The 22,764-nt window shown below is 40.4% G+C and overlaps 1 protein-coding gene and 1 long non-coding RNA gene across 2 annotated transcripts; both read right to left on the reverse strand.

Annotated features, from left to right (window-relative positions):
- Positions 1-154: 154 nt before the first annotated feature.
- LOC118238405 lies at positions 155-2,334 on the reverse strand. The gene is made up of 3 exons (XR_004768588.1): positions 1,565-2,334; positions 489-584; positions 155-292 (listed from the first exon to the last, which is right to left on the reverse strand). It is a non-coding gene; the product is annotated as an uncharacterized LOC118238405 (long non-coding RNA).
- A 588-nt stretch (positions 2,335-2,922) lies between these two features.
- Positions 2,923-22,343, reverse strand: LOC100772652 (zinc finger protein 58). Its single transcript, XM_027400094.2, is given in 5 exon segments — positions 2,923-3,524; positions 6,873-8,619; positions 13,547-13,642; positions 14,565-14,691; positions 22,077-22,343. Coding segments are annotated over 4 exon segments (1,806 nt in total). The 5' UTR covers positions 22,329-22,343; the 3' UTR covers positions 2,923-3,524; positions 6,873-7,288.
- Between the last annotated feature and the right edge of the window lie 421 nt (positions 22,344-22,764).

The following is a 22,764-nucleotide window of genomic DNA, read 5'->3' on the forward strand; positions in this document are numbered from 1 at the left end:
AGGACAGAGTACAGGAGAGGTCAGAAACCCTGTTTACTCTAAGATACTGAGAAATTGACAGCAGCCATGTGAGAATGGCTCAGCTAGAGAAGCGTGCTTCCCCTTTCCCAAAGCAGCTCAGTCAGCTCTCAGCTCCACCCCAGGAGCAGGCAGTCAGCTCACCATCATTAGCTTGCAGTCCTGGTCACCTCAGCTGACCATCACTAGCTTGCAGTCCTGGAACTTGCGGTATCATCTGCTCCCAGGCAGCTCTCCTGTCCCAGAATCCCAAGGTGGACTCGGGCTGCACATCCTAAGGAAACCATCTCTCAGGGCACAGTCCCATCGCCCTCTCCCAGTCCTGATCTGCAAACTTGCACGTCCCAGCCAGCTCAGCCCAGCACCTCCCAGGCAGCTTCTCCGCCCTCCCCCCAGCCCAGGTCCGTTCCCTCCAAGACAGAACCCACACCCCGCACAAAGCCTCAGACTGTGCTGCACCCTGGACCAACCTCCAAGTCTGAGATGCAGCAGGAGACACAGCAGGGCAGGACTGGCGCCCAACTTTGGCTAATGTCACATTGCCGCAGACTACAATTCCCAGAAGTCTGTGCGAAAGAATTCTGGAACCCACGTAGACAGATTTCAACTGTTAACAGTTATCTGGTCCTAGGACCAGTTCTTAGAATAGCCTGCTTCCTTTAACTGTGATATGACATTCCCACTGACTTTGACATTCCTTTGCCCTCTGACTATGGTCTGCCTTCGTTTCAGCCCCAACAAGCCTAGTTACTCTTTTTTTTTTTAAGTTTCTATTTCTTAAATATATAGAATCAATTGCATTTCAGGTATTGCTGATATTACACATGCATGAACATTTGCTTTTGAAGCTAGGGTTTGGTGTCCCCACATTAGCCATATGCACGTGCATCTCTAAGGGTCCTCTTATGTCCTGTCCTGGGTCAGTGTCGCTGACTCTGAGACAGGAAAAAGGACATCAACAAATGGTAAAGAAGACATTGTGTGATTAAGAACAGCTAACAAGGCTGCCTGAGACCAAAGGAGACTACTATTGTTTATCTCCTGGTGTAAAGATGTCTATATAAATGCAGATAATTTACCCAGTCATTTTTTCCCAGCTTGCACTATGTAGTTTGCTGAGGCCTCAGGTTAACTGTGGAAGCAAAATTGTACAGGGTCCAAAGATTAAAAAAAAAAGCAGTGCCCGCCCCCAGTTATGGAAGAGCAGCCTGCAACCAGCATTTCCTTCCAGTGGCCTCAGAATTCAATACAGGTTGGGCTAGCAGCTCACTAGGCAGCCAGGTGGGCACATGGAGTCAAACTCTTCCTCCCCTTGGACCCTGTCAGCCTGCTGGAGGCAGGTACTAAACTTCAGATGCATTGCATACACTATCTACAGGCCGTGGTTAGAGCCACAGGCCTAAAGTAGCCTTTGAGACCACAAGAGCACAGCCTATGGGTACTGCAAAGAACACTGGAACCTCACAAATCAACACCTCATATCCCTAATAACCTCACCCCACAGTCCCCACTATTTCAGTTCTGGGCTTATATGGGATCCTCATACCTTACTATAGAGATATGTGTACCCCCTTGATGGGGAATCTTCTTCTGTGTATATGGTTGTCTTATTGGTTGATGAATAAAGCACTGTTGGCCAATAGGGCATCAAGATAGGTGGGACTACGATATGAGGAGGATTCTGGGAAGTGTAGGCAGAGAGGAGTCGACATGTGATCCTCAGAGGAGAAGACGCATGAGTCTAGCATTCTTGGTAAGATAAGACCTTGTAAAAATACATATATTAGTAGTTATGGGTTAATACATAAGACAGAGTTAGCCCTAGACATTGGCCAGCAGCATTGTAACTAATAGAGTCTCTGTGTGTTATCTGGGGGCTCTGAATCGGCGATGGGACCCATGCCAGAAACCCGCAGCACCCCGTTTATTGCTTTTTTATTCTCAATTGTAAAGAAGCTAAACCAACATAGATATTCATGAACATAATAATTGAAAATAAGTTGGTAAATATAAATGTATGTGCTTATTATACATTCACATACAGAGAAGGGATGCTATTTAGCCCTCAAAATAGTGTACTCAAAAGATTTACAGAAAAATGATGGACATCAAATGCATATAAGTTGAGGTCACCCAATTGTTGATTGTTTCACTTTTTGTGGAGGGTGCCACCCAGCTCCAAAATAAACATATGGATTGTTATTTACTTAATTATAAATGCTTAGCATTAACTTGTCTTGTTTCTTGCCAGCTTTCCTTAACTTAAATTATTCCCATCTACCTTTTGTCTCTGGTCCTTTCCTTTTCTTACTTCTATAATCTTACTTTCACTCTTACTCCATGGCTGAATAGCTGGGTAGCTAGCCCCTGATGTCCTCCTCTGTTGGGCCCCAGCACCCACAGTGTCTCTGTGAGTTGCTTATCAGCCAATAACCGCAGGTGCATCCTGTTTTCTAGTCCTGGCTCACAGTCCCGGCCTTGCCCCACTGGCATCGACATCTAGTTGTGAAAACACCAACTCTTGCACCTGGGGTTTTTCCACTGTGCTGTAAGTCTGTATATAAGACTGCTTCCTCCCTGCAATAAAGACTGACACACACATTTTCTTAGCACAAACGACCGGATGTCTTGTCTTTCATTTAAATGGCCAGACTTTCGCTTGATACATTAGACTTGTTTGTGCACTCCTCCTTCTCTGTCTTTTTTTTTAAACCCCAATTTCTCCTTCTATTTATTCTTTCCATCTGTCAGCCCCACCTATCCTTGTTTCTGCCTCTCTTATTGGCCATTCAGCTCTTTATTAGACCATCAGGTGTTTTAGACAGGCACAGAAACACAGCTTCACAGAGTTAAACAAATGCAACATAAACAAAAGTAATATACTTTAAAATAATATTCTACACATCCCCTTTTTAGTCAAAAAAGGTTTTAATTCTAGCAAAGTATAACTACATACAACAAAAACAGTTATCAGGTAAGGTTACATTATATTTCATTATAGTTCATTTATATTTAGGAAATTTAGAGAAAATAATCCATTATCTATCCTATCTTAGTGAGTCCAAAGTTTTATACAAAATTTCTTTATATCATAACTAAGAAAAAACAATGACTATAACTACCTAGTCTTCACCTCCATCAAAGACCCAGAAGGTTGTAATATTATCTAACAACAGAGACATTAGGCTACCTGGACACTCATCCAGAGTTCCCCTGCAATGTTGGGGCATCCACTTTCAGCCTACAGGCCTAAAGTATCTGGCAGACGTTTTATGAAGTAGGAATTTTGGACTGTCCTGTCTTATTTTGGCAAAGTTCGTTAGTCACTTTCCCTTGTGTCTGGCAGACTCTTCTGTGAATCAGGAATTTTGAAGGACTCTCCTGCTTTGTTTTGACAGAGTTCAACAGTTTTTCCTGTGTGTCTTGCATATCTATAAGGGGTTTCTTCAATGATCATCATCTCTGAAGTAAACAGTAGTAGATGTGTGTCATTGTCATGAAAAACCCTGTGTTAACAAAACATTTTAAATACCATATTCTGTGGATATTTGAAGTGTTTGAAGACCATCTAGCTATCCAAAAAATATCTCTATATGATCTTGAAAACATGCCTAACATATCTACAAATCTGATTGTTAGATGACTAATTACTAACCTGTTTCCTGATTATCCTAAATAGTTTATAATAATAGCTTTCAAAAATGAGAATTTTACCTTATATATTTAAATGACCTACATAGGTACAATACCTTAAAAGTAGAAACTATATAGTGTGTTGTAAAAAAGTTATATACAAAAGTCCTTTAAACAAGAGTAGAAACATATATACAGTGTAACAAATACAACTTTAAATTTGTATCAATACACCATATTCCCCTAAATGATAACAAACATTCATGACACACCAAATAACCAAATACAATCCCCAAACCACAACGAAATCTTGGGAATGTGGACCTTGTTTTCTCTTCAATACTCGCTCCTGTCTGTGGATGAAGTGTCTTTAGGGTCCCAGAGAGAAAATTTGAGATAATGGCCAAGTCCTGGGAAGACCCACTATAGTCTTTGTTCACAGATATCACCTATCAAGAAAATTCTTTCTGTGACTGTCTATACCCATTTTCTTTTCTTTCTTAAGCCTACGCCATTGTTAAACACACTGGAACCTACTGAGGGGTTTTTCCATCTGTACCTTTTATTATTGCATATCTTTGAGCCTTTTCAACTGCAAGAACAAACTTTAAACTGCTAAGTGGTGTGTCTGGAGCTATGGTGGCTGTCTCCATCCACTTCCTCAGCTGTGAAAGCAAAACCTAAAGCATAGTCAGGTTGGAAATCTGGGACCAAGAACTGTATTCAACCTCCCTAGAGTTCTAGAATGATACTGCTTGCAGTGTGGCAGGCGTTTTTACTTAGATTTTTGTTCCTACTTCACATACTGGCTGCTTAAGGGCTCCCCAGCAGGCAGAATCTCTTAAAGGAGCTGTATCCTTTTGTTCAAGCTTTCTCAGGCCCTATGTAAATTTGAGGCCCACGGTGGTATGCCAAAATATTCTTGGTTGTTTTATTCTTTGGGGGGGACCGGCCACCCAGCTCCCAAATAAATAGAGTCTTATTATTTTCTTAAGTATAAATGCTAGGCCTATCTTGGCTTGTTTCTTGCCAGCTTTCCTTTTATTGCCACCTACCTTTGTCTTCTGGGCTTTTACTTTTCTTACTTCTATACTCTTACTTTCACTCTTACTTTGTGGCAAGGTGTGTAGCAGGGTGACTGCCCCCTGCCTTGTCCCTCTCCAGCTCCTTCTTTTTTTCTCCCAGATTTCTCCTTCTATTTATTCTCTCTACCTGCCAGCCCCACCTATATCCTTTCTCCTGCCTCTCTATTGGCTGTTCAGTTCTTTATTAGACCATCAGGTGTTTTAGACAGGCACAGTAACAAAGCTTCACAGAGTTAAACAAGTACAATATAAACAAAAGTAACACACTTTAAAATAATATTCTACAACATTTTCCCTTTTCTGTCAAAAAAGAAAAGCAGACTGGATAATGTAAATCAAGAAAAGCAAGTCAAAACGTGGCCAGGTATAGATAGATAATAATAGGACTCCATGTGTGACTGATTTGAGTGCTGAGGGCTAGGCCTCCCAAAGAGCAAAAATACCATACAACACAAATGTGTATCCATTAAGGTTACTTCCATTCATAAGGAAATCTCCCTCTTGTGTTCTGAGGAAATTACTAGCTAGATCTGCAAAGACTCAAACAGGACAAAAACATAGACTCACATACACACAGCAAACTGATCTTTGTTCAAGATGCTTGGCTGACCACATTTTTAAAAAACAGAAACTTCAGCTGGGTGTTGGTGGTGCACACCTTTAATCCCAGCACTCGGGAGGCAGAGGCAGGCAGAACTCTGAGTTCGAGGCCAGCCTGGTCTCCAGAGCGAGTGCCAGGATAGGCTCCAAAGCTACACAGAGAAACCCTGCTCCAAAAACTAAAAACAAAACAAAACAACAACAACAACAAAAAAAAACAGCATCTTCACAGCAGACTTTCTCTGTTATTATCTATGATGGAAATTAAATCTGGAAGCATATTCTCTTTGCTAAGTAATCTGGAGGTTTATTCATGTCTCTGCTTTCTCTAATGTGCATATGACATTTTCATGTTAATAAACTATTTTTAAGAAAACTCAATGATGGAAGGTATGTGATGTATGGTCTTCTAACTTTCTAAACAGCAAAATCAGTTGCCTGCTATACTTCCTTCCTAACTCTAAAATGATGGATCACCAGGAGCAAAACCAGTTGTGATCACTATGGATGTAGGAGGGAGAGAAGGAAATGTGTGTGTGTGTGTGGGGGGCATGCCTTATTATTCCATTATTATTGTATGGCAGGGATTAGCCTGTGTAAGTGTTGTCTAGGTAGTAACAGCCACAGTATGTTCAAGCATGAAATGGTACTGACATGTCTAGCAATGTTTCAGTGTTCTAGAAATGTTTCAATATTTCTAATGTCACACTGCAGACATCTACTATATCTGGCTCTGACAGCCTTTCTCCAGCTTTTCCTTCAGGAATTCCTAACTTTGGGCTTTAGGTGTGTGTAGGGAATTTCTTTTACAATGTGTGACACAGGTGTCACTTTTAGATTGGCTAATATTCTTTATATTTTGACTAATTTGCATCTATGTTTATTCATCATCTACAACACAATTAAAATTTTCTGGTGCGTATTGAAGGGTTGCTGACACTGTCATTATAATGATGAGAACTTGAGTTCAACTAGATTGTGTATTCACTTATTGGAATTAGTTCTAATTAGCATTATATTCTCTCTAGGGCTTATCACCAAGCTAGGCACAAGTATATCACCAAATTAACATCACTTCAGTTACCATCAGTGGAATACACTTTAAATCCAATCAAAAAATGACTGCATACTCTCAGAACTTTCTTGCCGTTATTGCTCTGCGAGCACTGTTGTTTATCTGAAGGACAGCAGCTGCACCTGATACTCTCACTGCCTCACCTGATGACTGGGCTTCTGCAGCTGCTGCGGCCACCTTGCTCCTAAGGCCTTAGACTGGAAGTGCATTCTCTTCCTTTTAACTGAGTTTCTATCCTTTTAGTCTACCAGTAAGAGTTAAGATGCTGGTTGAAAAACCTACTACCTCAGAGAGAAAGAGCTTCCTATATACCAGGGAAATATTACAGGAGCTTAGAAGACTCCACTGGGAAAAACACCAGTAACTATGCCACAGTGCAGATCTTAGATAGGAAACCAATGGACAAATTTATGACATCGTAAAGGTTTCATGGAACATTTATAGTTACAAAAGAGACTTACTAATCAAGGCAAGTTTCAGGCACGCTGCTCGAACAAACTGTTGGGGGTTACTGCAAAGAGAAGTTTCTACTGTTCTGTGATGACATTCTTAGCATTTGTGAGATGTTCATGCTGACATTCCAAAATAATTAACTTAATATTTTCCATTTTGCATTCATTAAAGTTGGATAGGATCTGAATTCTTAACAAAAATTTTGCCACACTTCACACTCTCATGGAGTTCGTAGTCAGAATGAATCATTTGACATGTTTTAAGGATTGAAGAAGTAAACTTTTAAAGACATTTGTAGGATTTCTGTCTTGTAGGAAGTGTATTGTGTTGAGTAAGGATATAAAGATTAGCTAGGTCTTTGCCACATTCATCACACTTTTAGAGACTGTCTTCAGAATGAATTTCGTTTTTTGTTTTCTTTTTTTTAATGTTGTCTAAGAGATGAAGATGAGGAAAACCATGTGTCACACTCCTCACACTTGTAGAATTTCTCTCAAGTATGAACACTCTTGTGTTTCCTAAGGGATGATTGATAATGAAAGGATTTGTGACATTCTTCACACTTGTATGGTTTCTCTCCAGTATGAACTGTCAGATGTTCCTGAAGACTCCTAGAATAGGAAAACTGTTTGCCACATTGTACACACTTATAGGGACTGTCTTCAGAATGGATTGTTTGATGTATTCTAAAGGAAAATGATGAGTAAAAACACCTGCCACACTCTTCACATTTGAAAGGATTCTCTTCACAGTGAATTGTTTGATGTCGTGTAAGGGATGAAAAGAAGAAAAAAGATTTTCCACACTCCTCACACTTGTATGGTTTCTCCCCAGTATGGACTCTCTGATGTTCTTGGAGGTATGTAAAGGAAGAAAACCTTTTACTACACTCTGCACACTTGTAGGACTTGTCTTCAGAATGGATTGTTTGATGTCGTCTAAGGGATGAAAATAAGAAAAAAGATTTTCCACACTCCTCACACTTGTATGGTTTCTCCCCAGTATGGACTCTCTGGTGATCTTGAAGGTATGTAAAGGAGGGAAACCTTTTGCCACACTCTGCACACTTGTGGGACTTGTCTTCAGAATGGATTGTTTGATGTCGTCTAAGGGATGAAGATGTGCAAAAACACTTGCCACACTCTTCACACTTGTAGGCTTTCTCTGCAGTATGAGCTGTCTTGTTCTCACTGAGGAGAGCAGGCTTAGTAAATCCCTTTCCACTCAGTTTACACTGGTAAAGTTTCTCTCCCGTGTGCATTGCCTTGTGGTTCTTAAGGCTTGAGTGACAACGAAAAGCTTTGTGGCATTCTTCACACTTGTAGGGTTTCTCTCCACAATGAATCTTTTGATGTTTCTTCAGAAATGCAGGATCATAAAAAGCTCTGCCACATTCTTCACACTTGTAGGGTTTCTCTCTAGAATGAATTCTTTGATGTTGCTTCAGCATTGAAGGATAGTAAAATGATCTGCCACATTCTTCACACATGTATGTTTTTTCATCAGTATGGTTTTTCTGGTGAATAAAAAGTGATGAGCGTGTATTAAACGCCTTATGACATTCTTTACACGTGTAGCATTTTTCTCCAGTGTGAAGTCTCTGGTGTATAGAAAGTGTTTTAGAAGAACTAAGGGCCTTACCACATTCTTCACACTTGTAGAGTTTCTTCCCTGCATGAATTCTCTTGCGTGGAATACATAGTGACTTATAATCAATAGTCTCATTAGAAATGTTATAATCATTGGGTATTCTTCCTGTTGAGCAAAAGTTGAGATATGAACAAAGGCTAGGAAATATTTTCCATACTTAATGCCTGTCTTTTTTAAAAGGAAACATTTACTCATAGGTATTGAAGCATCAGTGAGAAACTACAATACATTTCAAAACCTATAGGCACTAAACATAATTGATACAATATTGTAGGTAGAAATAATCTATACTTCTACTTGAATAAGAGCACAACCAAATAGAACATAGACATAATGGCATATTATTCGAAGTTTAGTAGCTAAATAAGTTATAGTGGCATTTTACTATCAAAATAAATGAATTAAACAAGAGAGATGTTATATAGCCAGACATTCATGAAATTACAAAGTAACAAATCCCGTAAAGCAGAAAGTTAATTGTGACTCTGAATTTCAGCTGTTATCTAAATACAATATTTTTATCCTCCACATAGAGTTTTATTATAGAAGGTACAACAGATATGCAGTACAAGATGTAGATGGTCCCCTCCCAAAAGTTTAAATTTATAGCTCAAAAATTCAGGACAGTACTTTATGTATTACTTGGAGGATAAGAAAATATATACCTGGAACGTATTTAGTCATGATAATAAAAATGCCAGGTTCAGAGGTTAACCTTCACATTACACAAATTTTGCTGAGACAACATATTTGTCAGTTAATAGATGAAAAAATGACTTGTTTCCTTTTTTTGCTTTCTTTTTCAAGACACGGTTTCTATGTTTAGACCTTGCTGTCCAAAATTCATTATCTAAACTATGCTGGCTCAAACTTAGAGGTCCATCTTCCTGTCTCCCAATTGCTGGAATCAATGGTGTAGACCATCATGGTTGCTCAATAAAATTGTGTATTTCTAAGCTTTACTCATTCACATGATTAAACAGCTATTGATGCCTGCATGGAGGGAGACTACATACACGTTTTGATAACCGGAGACTTGTGTTGACACACGAAGTAGAAATTCACAGAGCGGAGGTTGTAGATATTTTGTAATCTTACTTTATCATTGTGTTCTATCTATCCACCAAAATATATAGGGAATGCATATCAAATGATATGAGTTATACACAACTCCAAAATAACACCAAATCACAACATAAAGAAAAAAGTTTGAACCCATAAAATTTTGAAGAGTTACTGGTGAGCTATTAAGTGCATACTCCTCCTGACAAACAGTTTTAATCTTTGAATATATATCCAAAAGGGGATGCATTTTACATCCTTATTACTGAGTGTGTGATGAAGAAAAGCTTTAGAAGATAATTTTCATCAAAGACAAAAAACTCTGATGGGTTCACTTTTGTCAACATGAGGAGGATGCACCAACATTGTGTGGTAACCTTGGGTAACCAACTGTCCAGGCAGCCAGCTGTTTCTGTCATTGCTCACATTTTTTGGAAGTCGCTTGCTTGTACTTCCTGTTTATGCTGGTAATATTATTTCCTTCTCAAATCTCTGATGGAGTTGAAGACTTTATAATTTTCCTTGATACCAGATTCAGAAAAGAAAATCACTAAAGAAGTGTACATGTATAGGGTTGAGAGACAGTAAAAATAGTTTTGGCCAGGCAGTGGTGGTGGTGTACACCTTTAATCCCAGCACTCAGGAGGCACAGGCAGGAGGATATCTGTGAGTTAGAGACAAGCCTGGCCTATAGAGCAAGTTCCAGGACAGCCTCCAAAGCCACAGAGAAACCCTGTCTCGAAAATCAAAAAAAAAAAAAAAAAAAAAAAAAAAGAGTTTTGGTAATGCAAGCTAGAATAGAAAGTGAATTGGGTACATCATTTTGTTGTCACCAAGATAGGATAGATAATAGAGTCTTTTCTCTGACTTTGTCAATTGTTTATGGACTAGACACTGTTGATGTAATTATTGCCTGTATATAATGTATATACTAATTATATATAGTTTTTCTTATATTATTTATTTCCTTTTTTATTTTAGACAAAGACAGGGAACTCTGGTGACACTGTGCTCTTACAAATCAAGCCTGCCAAAGATCAGAGAGCAGAGCTAGCCACTAGTTAACCATAGGGACCAGGCAGTGGTGGCTTACACCTTTAATCCTAACACTTGGGAGGAAGAAACAGTTAGTTATAAGGCAGGTAGAGGGGGGGCTAGGATCTTTTTGACGTGAGGATTTGGCAGAAGTAAGAAGTCTTTCTAGTGGCTGACTCCTTTACTTCTCTGATCTTTCAGCACTTATCTGACTCTGGGTTTTTATTATTAAGACCAATTAGAATTCTGGCTACATGTCCTTGCCTCAATGGATGACAGTATACCTATCCAAACTAGACCAGCAGGACACAAAAGAAAGTGACTTCCAAATTCTGCCAAAGGAAGATAGGACAGTCCTTCAAAATTCCTTGCTTCTCAAAAATGTCTGCCAGATATTCTAGGCCTGTAATTCAAAGATGGATGCCCCAAAGTTTTTTTGTTTGTTTGTTTTTGTTTTTATTTCATGTACACTGGTGGGTTTTGTTTGTTTGTTTGTTTTTTGAGTTTTTTTTTTTTTTTTTTTTTTTTTTGCCTGAATGTGAGTCCATATGAAGGTGTTGGATCCCTGGAACCGGAGTCACAGATACTTGTGAGCTGCCATGTGGGTGCTGGGAATTGGACACAGGCCCTCTGGAAGAACAGCCAGTGCTCCCAACCACTAAGCCCAACAATGTGCTTTTAAAAGTTCTTGGGTCTTCTTTTTTTTTAAAGATTTATTTATTTTTATATATACAGTGTTCTGTCTGCAGGCCAGAAGAGGGCAACAAATCTCATTACAGATGGTTGTGAGCTACATTGTGATTGCTGGGGATTGAACTCTGGACCTCTGGAAGAGGAGCCAGTGCTCTTAACTGTTGAGTCACCTTTCCAGCCCTTGTAGGGCCTTTGATAGAGTGAAAGAATATATAAGTATATATAAGAATATATAAGAATATTAAAGTTTTCCTTAGGTGTGATAAAAGGTAAATTAGATATGAAACGTTTTTGACTCATGAAGATAAAATCAATAATAAAAATATTTTCTCTCAATTTGGAAAATACAAATGAACAGGATATTGTAACCATAATGCTTCCTTGGCAACTGATTTGATATATATACTTTCACTACATTAAAATTAAAATTTTCCTTTTTCATTAGAGAAGAATTGGGGAAAGCTGTGGAATAACCCTTCTGCACACTGTGAAGATGTGTTGCTTTCATTGTTAATAAAGAGCAGAGAGAAACAAGATGATCATGATGCGTTGAAAGTACAACCACATGGTAGAGAGTAGATCAGAAATACGGGTCCATTTGAAATGGAAGAACTAGCTAAAAGCTGGGCATTGGTAGTGCATACCTTTAATCTCAGAACTCGGGAGGCACAGGCAGGCGGATCTCTATGAATTCAGGCCAGCCTGGTCTACTGAATGAGTGCCAGGCCAGGCTCCAAAGCTACAGAGAAACCTTGTCTTGAAAAACAAAAGAAAACCAAATAAAGAAAACAAAACAAGAAAAGAACTAGGTACAAACTAGTCTAAGCTATTGGCCAAGCATTAATATGAAGACTCCGTTTGGATAATTTTAGAGTGGCTGCTAGGATAGGAAAACTCCACCTAAATATGGCATTCCAAGGTGGTGCAACTCCATCCACATCAAACCTGAGAAAGCTTTAAATATTTCTAAACACAAAAAATGGAGTCAAAGGCAGCTTCCGGGTCTCATGTTTCTCATGTGGTCCGCAGTTCAGAGACTTTTGTCCTGGCAGCTGCCTGGTATCACCAGAGTGCTGCACGGAGGGTTTGGAATTTTGCTCATACAGACAGAAAGTTATAGATGTTCAGTAAACACCCATCCAGATGCAAAAAAGGGACCACAAGATCTCTTCCTCCAATTGGACTCATGGTCATATTAGCCATAATGCTTCCTATAGGACTAGCCACAGTGGCTACCTTAACTAGATCTGAAACAAAATATTTTAGTAGATCTGATGTATCTGGAAACATAGGGTTTATACCTAAAATTTTATAATTTCTCTAACAAGTTGAGACCAGAAATATATCCAAATAACAGTTAGACCTAATGTGTGATAAATATATTAACTTGAAAAAAAAAAAAAAAAAAACAAAATCCAAAGACCATGGAGCCTTACACTCACTGAAAGACCTAACTCTACTAACTGCATGAAAGAGAGGCACACATAGCTGTATCCATATCTGGTTTGATGGGTATCCTTGAATCAAGAGTGTAAAACCTTGTAGGTCATCCTATGCTACTCTTCCTAGGTCTAATGGTCATGCCCTACCGAAACAACTGGTGGTAAAAGTTTTGAAAAAATAAACAACCTCTGTTAAATTGGTGTACTTAAGGGCCCAATAAAACCCCTTCTACAATATGTTAATCCTTTGAATCTTCCCTAAGATCAGTGGGGAATGAACTATCCAAAGTGACTCCAGTTTGTCTGAATTGCATCCAGCTGTTCCCCACCTCCAAATTGTTCTGACCATCAGAACTCAAACTGTTGAGCCTCTGTCATGCCCGTGTCTCTGTGATGCAATTGTGGGTTTGGCTTTATGAACCCAACCATGCTCACATTGATGTAGAGAACCTCCTGGTATGACTCTGCTATCAACCTCTGCAAAGAAATGATGAAATGACGCTCAGTCTGACCAGCACCAAGTTCTCTTTCCCTGAGACTTACACTACAGTGGAGGCTCAACAAAAAGAAAAACCTTGGAAGTAACCATAAATAAAACACAGCTCGATGTTGGAGAAATAAGAAGCTGAAGAGACTTAAGCCATCATAAACTTTTGAGAGATGTGCTTTGACAAGAAAGACATGAAGAGAGACCTAAAGAATGATTCCCATAGAATCATGTTTCTAGGCACATGGGAAAGTCTGCCTTTCTGTGGGATATTTGGACCTAACGTTGCCCCTGACCCCTCATTTCTACACACCTGGGTGCACGGTGGCTGCTGCTTGTCTCTTCACTCCTGAAGACTCTTGTCTTTGCTCCAGAAATGTCACCAGGTGTGGCTTAGGGACAGCAAGACCTGTTTGTAGAAAAGGGAATATTATTGGTTGAGTGAGTGTTCTTCTACTGGGAATTGACACATACCTTCCAGTGCATGGCTCCTAAGGAAAGAGATGATGTAAGAAATGACTGCAGACAATCAGTTCTGCAAATGTTTTCTGTCACGATCACTACATTACATAAAGGAATTTACAGCATCCAGATTCTGAGTTTCATTTAAAGGGAGAAAACATGAAAACTGAATTGTTAAACACTTTCATTAACAACTGTCTTCCAAGACTCATGCCACTAAATTTCTTTTCTTTCTTTCTTTTTTTCTTTGTTCTTTTTTGTTGTTGTTGTTGTTGTTTTTTGTTTTGTTTCGTTTTTGCTTTTGTTTTTTTGAGACAGGGTTTCTCTGTGGGTTTGGAGCTGGAACTCACTGTATAGACCAGGCTGTTCTCAAACACACAGAGATATGCCTGTCTGTGCCTCCCTAGTGCTGGGATTAAAAGTGTGTGTCACCAACGACCAGCTGCCACTGAATTTCTAACAGTCTCACTAGAGTGAAGGAAGCATACATGCAACACAGAAAGGTTAAACACAAAAAGAGAAAAGAGTGAAATAATTCTTTAATAATGTATTTCATTTTTTATGTGCTCTGGTGCTTTGCCTGCATGTATGTCTGTGTGAGGGTGTCAGATTTTAGAATTACAGACAGTTGTAAAGTGCCATGGGTCATGGGAATTGAACCCTCATCCTCTAGAAAGGCAGTCAGTGCTCTTAAACACTGAGCCATCTCTCCAACACTGAAATGATTCTTAATATAGACATATCCCTATTTTGTCTGAAAACCAAGGACATGAAACTCACTGTTGAAATGTTCCCATTAGATACCATACAAATCGAGTAAGCAACATGTTGATTGTGAAATAAGAATTCACTGTGGATGAGATCCTCACCCAGGAATAGAAGGTTGCTGTAATTCTCCAACATCACATCCCTGTAGAGACTCCACTGAGCAGGATCCAGGCATTCCCTCTCTTCTGGAGAGAACTCAATGGCCACATCCCAGAAGGACAGCATATCCTGAAACAAAGACCAATGGAGGATAACAGACTTTAATTAAACCATTAATGATATAAATACCAAGTTACATTGGGCTGGATAGTTCTCCTGTCAACTTGACATTAGCTAGGGTCATTTGAGAAGAAAGGAAGATAATAGAGAAAATGATCACCTAAGACTGTCCTGTAGCCAAGCCTAGAGGGCATTTTTTAAAATTAGCGATTGATATGAGACCACTATGGGTGGTACCCACCCTGGGCAGGCGATTCTATATGGCATAGAAAAGCAGGCTGGGCAAGTCAGTAAGCAGTGTTCTTCTGTGGCCGCTGCTCCAGCTCTTGCCTCAAATTACAGCCTTGACTTCCCTCAGGGATGGACATTTACCTGAAATTGCAGTCTATAACAAACTCCTTCTCCAAGCTGTCTTTCTTCAAGGTCTTTATCACAGCAATAGAAACCCTAACACAGGCATCATGTGTTTATGGATACAAATCTAGATTTTGCCCATCATGAAAGAGAGCTAGCAATTTTTCTTACATAGTTGAGTAATATTCCTCAGACATATCCGAAATGGTCACATGATCTCACACTGTATCCATCTTCAAGGGAAGACAGGTAAAAGATCCTATAAGCCCAGTTAGATGAGATTCATTTAAGACAGACAAAATGTAAAATGAATGCATTCACGGAACTTACATTTATTGCCATGTCCTCCTATACACCACACACAAATAGATCTGTCACAGGAGACAGTCATGGGGAGGGAGGAGGAATTTCTCAGCAGTTAATGCTCAGAGTCATGAATATGAGGTGAAATGAAAATAGAGTCTGATGCAGCAGGTCAGGCTGTCATCTGGGTTTCAGGATTTCTACAGAGTTCAGTAATGATGCAAAGGATAGTGACAAGGGCCATGAGAAGGAGCAGGCCAGGGTAAGAACTCACAGACTAAATATCATTTAAGTATCTGGTCATGTGACAAAATAGTCAATCATGGGACTAACAACACTTTGAGAATTTAAAATAGAATACACATCACTTGATCCTTTTTTTTTATCACTTGATCTTTTTGCCATTTTCCCTTTCCATCATTTCCCTGACAGGTATTGATGGAGGTTTGTGGTATTCCTAAAGCATGTCATGTCCACACATGACACCTGTGCATCAGTGCTGTAGCTGAGAAATATGACCGCTGATGCTATTTTCTTCTTAACAAATTTGCTAATTTTAGAATTTATGTTTTTCATATTTTATTGAGTAAAGTCCCAGAGTGGACTATGGGAATAGCCACACCTCATTTTTCCTTTTTATCAATAAATGAAATATCAGCAATTTATGTAGTAATGAGGTATTTTGCAATAATTTCATGGTAAGGCATTAGACATTCTTAGTTACGGCATGGTGTTGTGGAATATTATTTAAAGGTGTGTTACATTTGTTTATGCTGAGGAACATTTGTTTAATGATGCAAAGATGTGTTGCATTCTTTTATGTTGCTTTTGTTTAACTCTGTGAGGCTGTGATTTTTTTGCCTGTCTAAAACACCTGATGGTTCAATAAAGAGCTGAAAGGCCTATATTGAGTCATGGGAAAGTACAGGCGGGGATGGGAGGCAGAAAGACTAGGAGAAAAAGGAAAAGAGCATTAGGAGAGGAGAATCTAGGGGCCAGACACCCAACCAGCCATGGGATAAGAGTGGAAAGTAAGATATACATAAGTAAGAGAAAGGTAAAAGCCCAGAGGCAAAGGTAGCTGGAATAATTTAAGAAAAGATGGCTACAACAAGCCAAGTTAAAACCGAGCATTTATAAGTAATAATAAGCTTTCCTGTGATTTATTTGAAAGCTGGGTAACATTCCCCCGCCCCTCCCAAAAGCTAAAGAGACGACAGAGTAAAAAGAGCAAAATGATCCTCAAACACAATCTTCCAGCCTTCTGAAATGTACCCTGCATAATGCTTACATACATTCAGCACTTAGGACAAAAATACCGGGGGCTTCACCTTCCTATCACACTGTGATAGAAAGCTTCATTATTCAGGAAGTGTAGCGGCATTTTTCTTTGGGCCTCCAACCAGCTCCAAAATAATGACATGGAGATTTATTAATTATGAAAGCTTGGCTTTTCACCTTATGCTTGCCCCACCAGCTCTTATAACTTAAATTAACCTGTTTCTATTTTTTCTATGTTTTGCCTCCGTGCTTTTACTTTTCTTTCATTTTCTATGTCCTGCTTTCTCTGCGCCTGCTAGCTGGAACCTGGAGTCTTCCCCTCTCTGTGTAGCCTAGATTCCTCCTCTTACTCTCTCTGCTAGGAAGTCCCTCCTACATGTCCTGCCTAGCTGTTGGCCATTTAGCTTTTTTTATACCAATCTGGTCCTTAAGCAGGCAAGGCAAACAAATGCAAGACATCTTCATATAGTTGAACAAATATTCCATAAACAAATGCAAATTCTCTTTACATAGTTGAACTAATATTCAAAAATAAGGAAGTCTCCAAGTGTTGGCTCTCTGAGGACACTGATCAATGAAAGAAACCATTACACCTCCAACTTCTGTGCCTTACAATTCTTTATGCTTAACATCTCTCTCTTGCATGAGTTACAATTCATTAAATTTAACATATTGATGAGATCATGTGTTACCTTTATCTGTGTGAAATAACTTCCAGTTTCACCAATATTGTCACAATAGGCAAAAGTGTATTTATTCTCTGAAAAATTATTGAATTAAAATATGGCATTTCCCCCTCTATCTCCTCATTGCAACTTCTCTCATATCACCCAACAGTCTGTCTCAAAAAGATGCTGTATTCTCCTCTAATTATTATTGTTACATACACAGCATGTAACGGTTTATATCTGCATGTAACTATATAAATATGGCCAATTCTGTTCAGGTTTGCTTGTGTGTGCAGTTTGAGAACTGACCACTGGTTCCTGGATGAACAGTGAGTGGGATCACTCCTGGGGAAGACTAATTCTTCCTCTCTAAGCAGTTCATAGGTGCCTGTACTTCTTGGTTTAGCCATCAAATTGTCCCCTGCAGGGGATCTTGTGCCACTTTCATTGTTCAGGGCTTGCTCAGGCAGTCATATAGTTGGGGTATCATGGTTGCAGCTTCCCTTCACTTTCTAGAAGGCTTAAAATCACAGCAGACTTCCTGGACACCTAACTCTCATAATCAATACCCCCCCCCACACACACACACATATTCGCTGAGCCTTACGTGCAGGAACTGTGGTACAGTGTTTCTTTTGGCTCAAGGCACTACAAGGTAAGAGTTCTCTGCACTTTGTAAATTTTAGTATTCTGCAATGCTCTCTTTGCTGCAGCAAGAAGCGCCTTTGATGAGAAGTGACAGCTCCACTTCAGTGTAAGTCTAAGGAAAAGACTCTGGAATTCAGTTAGGAATTAAGATGGGTTAGTGGTCTTGGTATGTTCTCCTCTACGATTCCAGACCTAACAGTCACCAGAGGCAGCTCCCAGGCATTATGTATGTCTGCCCATCCCCTTGAAGTCCCATTAGACAGCTGCTGCTAAGGTGAAGATATGACAGGCAGTGCGGCACCTCTAGAGGTATCATACCATAATGGTCATTGTGTGGTCCATGGGCATAACAGCTAAACAGGACTATTTATTGCTTCTCCCTTGAGCTTGCAAAGCACTTTCCAGCATGAAGCAAACTCACCCTAAGGCAGGAGACCTTCAGGGCAGATCCAGCTCCAATCCCCTGAGTCCTGTGTCTGAAGGGCATGGTGTTTTCACCACTGGGACGGGGAGCTTACCATCACATGACTTTTGGGACAACTGGGATATATCCTCCGCAAAGAAAGGCTACACAGAAAAATGTCTTTTGGTACAGGACAGAGTTGAGCAGCAATGAGGAGAAACAGGCAGGATGTAGCATTTTCGTGAATACAGCACCCTGTAATTTCTAAAGAGAAACTGAACAGTTTTGGAAGCTTCTTTATAGCTAATATAGGATGTTACCACTTTTAGAAGTGAGAAAAACAGATTCCACTCTTTTTTAACCAGGGCTGTGCTTCCCAACACGGGGGTCACGACCCTTGGGAAAACCTTCACCTCCAAAAGTACTTACATTAAAACAAATAACCTTAAAATTACAGTTATGAGGTAGCAAGGAAAGGGATTTTATGGTTGGAGATCACTACTATATGAGGAGCTGTATTAAAGGATCTCAACATTAGAAAAGGTAAGACTGTAGAACTAGGGGTCACTAAGAAGAGGGAAAGTTACCAGCATGGAGAAGGGCAAGGGCCCCGAGAAGATGAAGACAGAAACATTAACCTCTGAGAGAACTTGAGCAGGTCCCCAAAGCAGAATTAACTGTAAGGATCGTTCCCCATACTGCCCAGCACAGCATACCACCAGTCTACATGGGAAAGTGCCTGCTATCCTGGGGCCAATCTCCTGTGGGACACTGTTGCTGCAGGGCAGTACACCTGTAGACAGGGTATCATTTCAGAGAGAATTTCCCCAATACTATTAATGGCAAGCCATTTCAGGGGAATTTGAAACTGGCAAAATATATTTTATATGAAGACAAAATGCAAATACTGTCTAGTACAACAGGCGGCACATTGCCATTCATTAAAAATTGCTACATATTCTTACTATAACTGGGAGGTGGATTTAGTACTCCACTTGAATAGAGGCTTGTTCTAGAGGGAAGCCTATAGCAACAGAATAGACAGAGTAGATGCAAAATAAGAGCTCCAGCATCTCCTGTTGTTGGCACTCAGAGATATCTTTTCAGAGTCAGACAAAACTGAAGACTAGCAGGTCACTGGTGAGAAGTCAAAATGATATGCAAAGTGAGTGCTAGATTCCTGGTCAGGATCTGAACAGTAGTGACCCTCCATTCAAAACAGACAATGTCCTGATTACATAACATAGTGCTTAAAATATGATGGCAGGCATCATGAAGTAACAACTCCTAGATCTTTGTCCCAGGGCTTTATTCACATAACGGTGGCATGAGATAATCACCAATTTTTGCTTCAAACCACCAAGTTTCTCAATTTTATGACCTAGAAAAGAGATGAAACCATGAAAAAATGGGAGACCAAATACAATATCTTCATGGAAACATGAATTATATAATATAATTTCAGTTTCAAAATCAATATCACATGCTTTGCTCTACAGATTCAAAGCCTAGATGTGCTTGTGGATTTTAATAGTCTACATATTGTTTCTGAGTCTTCTTAAAGCAACAGTGCATCCAATACAGATTTGGGACATGCACTCTTACGGGTCTGACTTAATTTCATATACACACTACAAATAAGAGTCAATGCAATGCAGATTTGAAAGAGTTGGCTATGCAACTACTAACACCTTTCAACTCAAAATATGACACTGCATTTTATAATGACTATGGAAGACATTATGGCAGACACTTTTATAACCAGAGTTGACAATGTAATGAAAATCTGTGCTGTCCAGGTTTATTACTGGCATGTGTTTGACCCCTGCTCAAATTTTTGAAATGTCTCTCCATGGCCTCTGACATAATCATAAGGATTGGTCAGCAGGATCTGAATGTCTTCACCCTCCTCCCCTTCCCCTCCAGAGCTTTCCAGAGATGACATGTCTAACACAGCAAGGTTCATGAATGAGGAAAGAGAGAAGACTGTGAACAAGGGGACTTGGATGCCACCTGTGGAAGAGCAGGAATCCGGATAGGGCAGGGCCCGGGGTGAAGGAAGTGGAGGAGTAGTTTTGTCCTGGCTAACTGTAAGAAGCATCTGCTCACAGTGGAACCTCTGGTGTAAGAACAGGGGAAGGCATCCCAGCTGTAGCAGCAGAAAAAGAGCTAGGAATGTAACCACAGTAGCCGCATCGGTCAAGAACTGCAGAATGGAAACGAAGAAATAATGGAGTCTCGGATTAGATAGGAAGGAGCAAAGTGGGAGAAATCGGGAAAACCAGAAGAAATCTGCATCAGGCCATGATGGTAACTAACAGATTGAATGAATATTCATTACAAAATGGGAGATGTATTCAAGCAAGGCACGGAAAATGGTTCCTTATACAGTAAATGCAAATAACTGTGCGATCACCAAAATTTAATCTTTAAAAAAATATATTAGTGACAAAGTACAAATTACATGCGGAATGTGTTACCAGAAGTTAAGCACATGTAGTTCTTAAGTTCTTAAGTGCTGATTGCATGGATCTGTCATGGTGCTCACAGTAAGAAACATGAAATGAACCACAGAAAGTATTTATCACATCCATGAAGTATGCTCAAGTGATTTCTGTCACACACTCAGGCAGCCTAGGCCTTCAATTTGCTATGAAGCAGGGGAGGACCAGAGAGAGGGTCCTGCCTCCCCCTCACAATTGCAGAGATGACAGGGATGTGCATAGAGTAGACTGAAGTTTCTTTTCTGTCACAGGTTTGTTTATTTTAAATCACAGGAACACACACAGGTCTGTGAGTTCTCCTCACCCTGCTGACCGGACACAACAGCCTGGCACCGTAAAACAAGGCCATGTGAGCTTTTCAACTGTTCCTAGGGACCCTGCTTCTGGACTAGCTCCCCAACTCAAAGGACAGAACAAGAGATGTTGACTCAACCATTGTGGTTCACCCTACATTAGAAATGGTGGACCTCTCAAAGGTTAATACAACCCAGCACTAAAGGTGAGGTGTGGAGTCAGCTTCTCCAGTCCCTTCTTCCTGCTGAGGGTCCCTTTGTGTATGGGCTGCATGTGTGTTCTCTCACCCATGGTCAAAGCTTTTCTAAAGCAGCTGACTCTGGCAGATCTGTCTGCTGTCTTCCAGAATTTCCCACCTGAGACCTTTGCTGTGCCTCACATTCTTCCTCTCTTAATTCTTTAATGGGCAGAGAAAATGAACACAACCAAGACATCAAGACCCTTACACTAGGCAGGATAAGGTACAGGAGGGGTCAGAAACCCCGTTTGCTCTAAGACACGGAGAAATCTGACAGCAGCCATGTGAGAATGGCTCAACTAGTGAAGCCTGCTTCCCCACCAAAGCTGCTCACTGAGCTCCCAGCTCCACCTCAGGAGCAGGCAATCAGCTGACCACCACTAGCTTGCAATCCTGGTCACCTCAGCTGACCATCACCAGCTTGCAGTCCTGGACCTTGCGTTATCATCTACTCCCAGGCAGCTCTCCTGTCCCAGAAGCTCAAGGCGGACTCGGGCTGCACGTCCTAAGGAAACCATCTCTCAGGGCACAGTCCCATCGCCCTCTCCCAGCCCTGACCTGCAAACTTCCGTGTCCCAGCCAGTTCAGCCCAGCACCTCCCAGGCAGTTTCTCTTCCCTCCCCCCAGCTCAGGTCCGCTCCCTCCAAGACGGAACCCGCACCCCGCAAAGAGCCTCAGGCTGCGCTGCACCCTGGACCAACCTCCAAGTCAGAGAACGCAGCAGGAGACGCAGCAGGACTCGCGCCCAACTTTGGGGAAAAACATGCAGTAGTACAGGGAAGACGTAAAAGAATTTCCTGGACGGCTCCCTCTGATGTCACAGTCGCATGAACTACATTTCCCAGAAGTCTGTGCGAAAGAATTCCGGTAAACTGGGTAGGGAGAATTCTAACATTCTGGATTTGTGTCTCACTGTCTGCAGTAGATACCAGAGGAAGCAGCAGAGTCAGCATTACAGCCGTGGGCAATGAGGCTGGTGTTCCCCTCCTGAACCACAATACGAGATTATGTTGAGTCACGCCATTGACAGAAATATTAGCCTTGTAAGTTTTCTGGTCCACATAATGTGATTTTAATCTCAAAAGGGCGATTAAAAATCACCTTGACTCGGTTTTACTTTAAATAACGAAGTAATACACTAATGTGGGAATGAGAAGTGTCTCTTAAAGATGATTTTGAAGCCAGCCATGGTGTTTCTAACCGTGCTCCTAGCTGCTTCTCGGTTGTGTGACAAATGGACCCAGAATGAAAAGCTGGACTGGAAAATTCAAAGAGAACTTGTATCTAAGTAAAAAAGAAAAGTCAAAACAAAACAGACAGATGAAAGCAGTTTAGTATAATGTAGGCTTTGTCTTACTAGGTAGTCCTACATATACATGCATGCATGCA

Source organism: Cricetulus griseus, chromosome 2 (assembly GCF_003668045.3).
Source record: "Cricetulus griseus strain 17A/GY chromosome 2, alternate assembly CriGri-PICRH-1.0, whole genome shotgun sequence".
Lineage (NCBI taxonomy): Eukaryota > Metazoa > Chordata > Mammalia > Rodentia > Cricetidae > Cricetulus > Cricetulus griseus.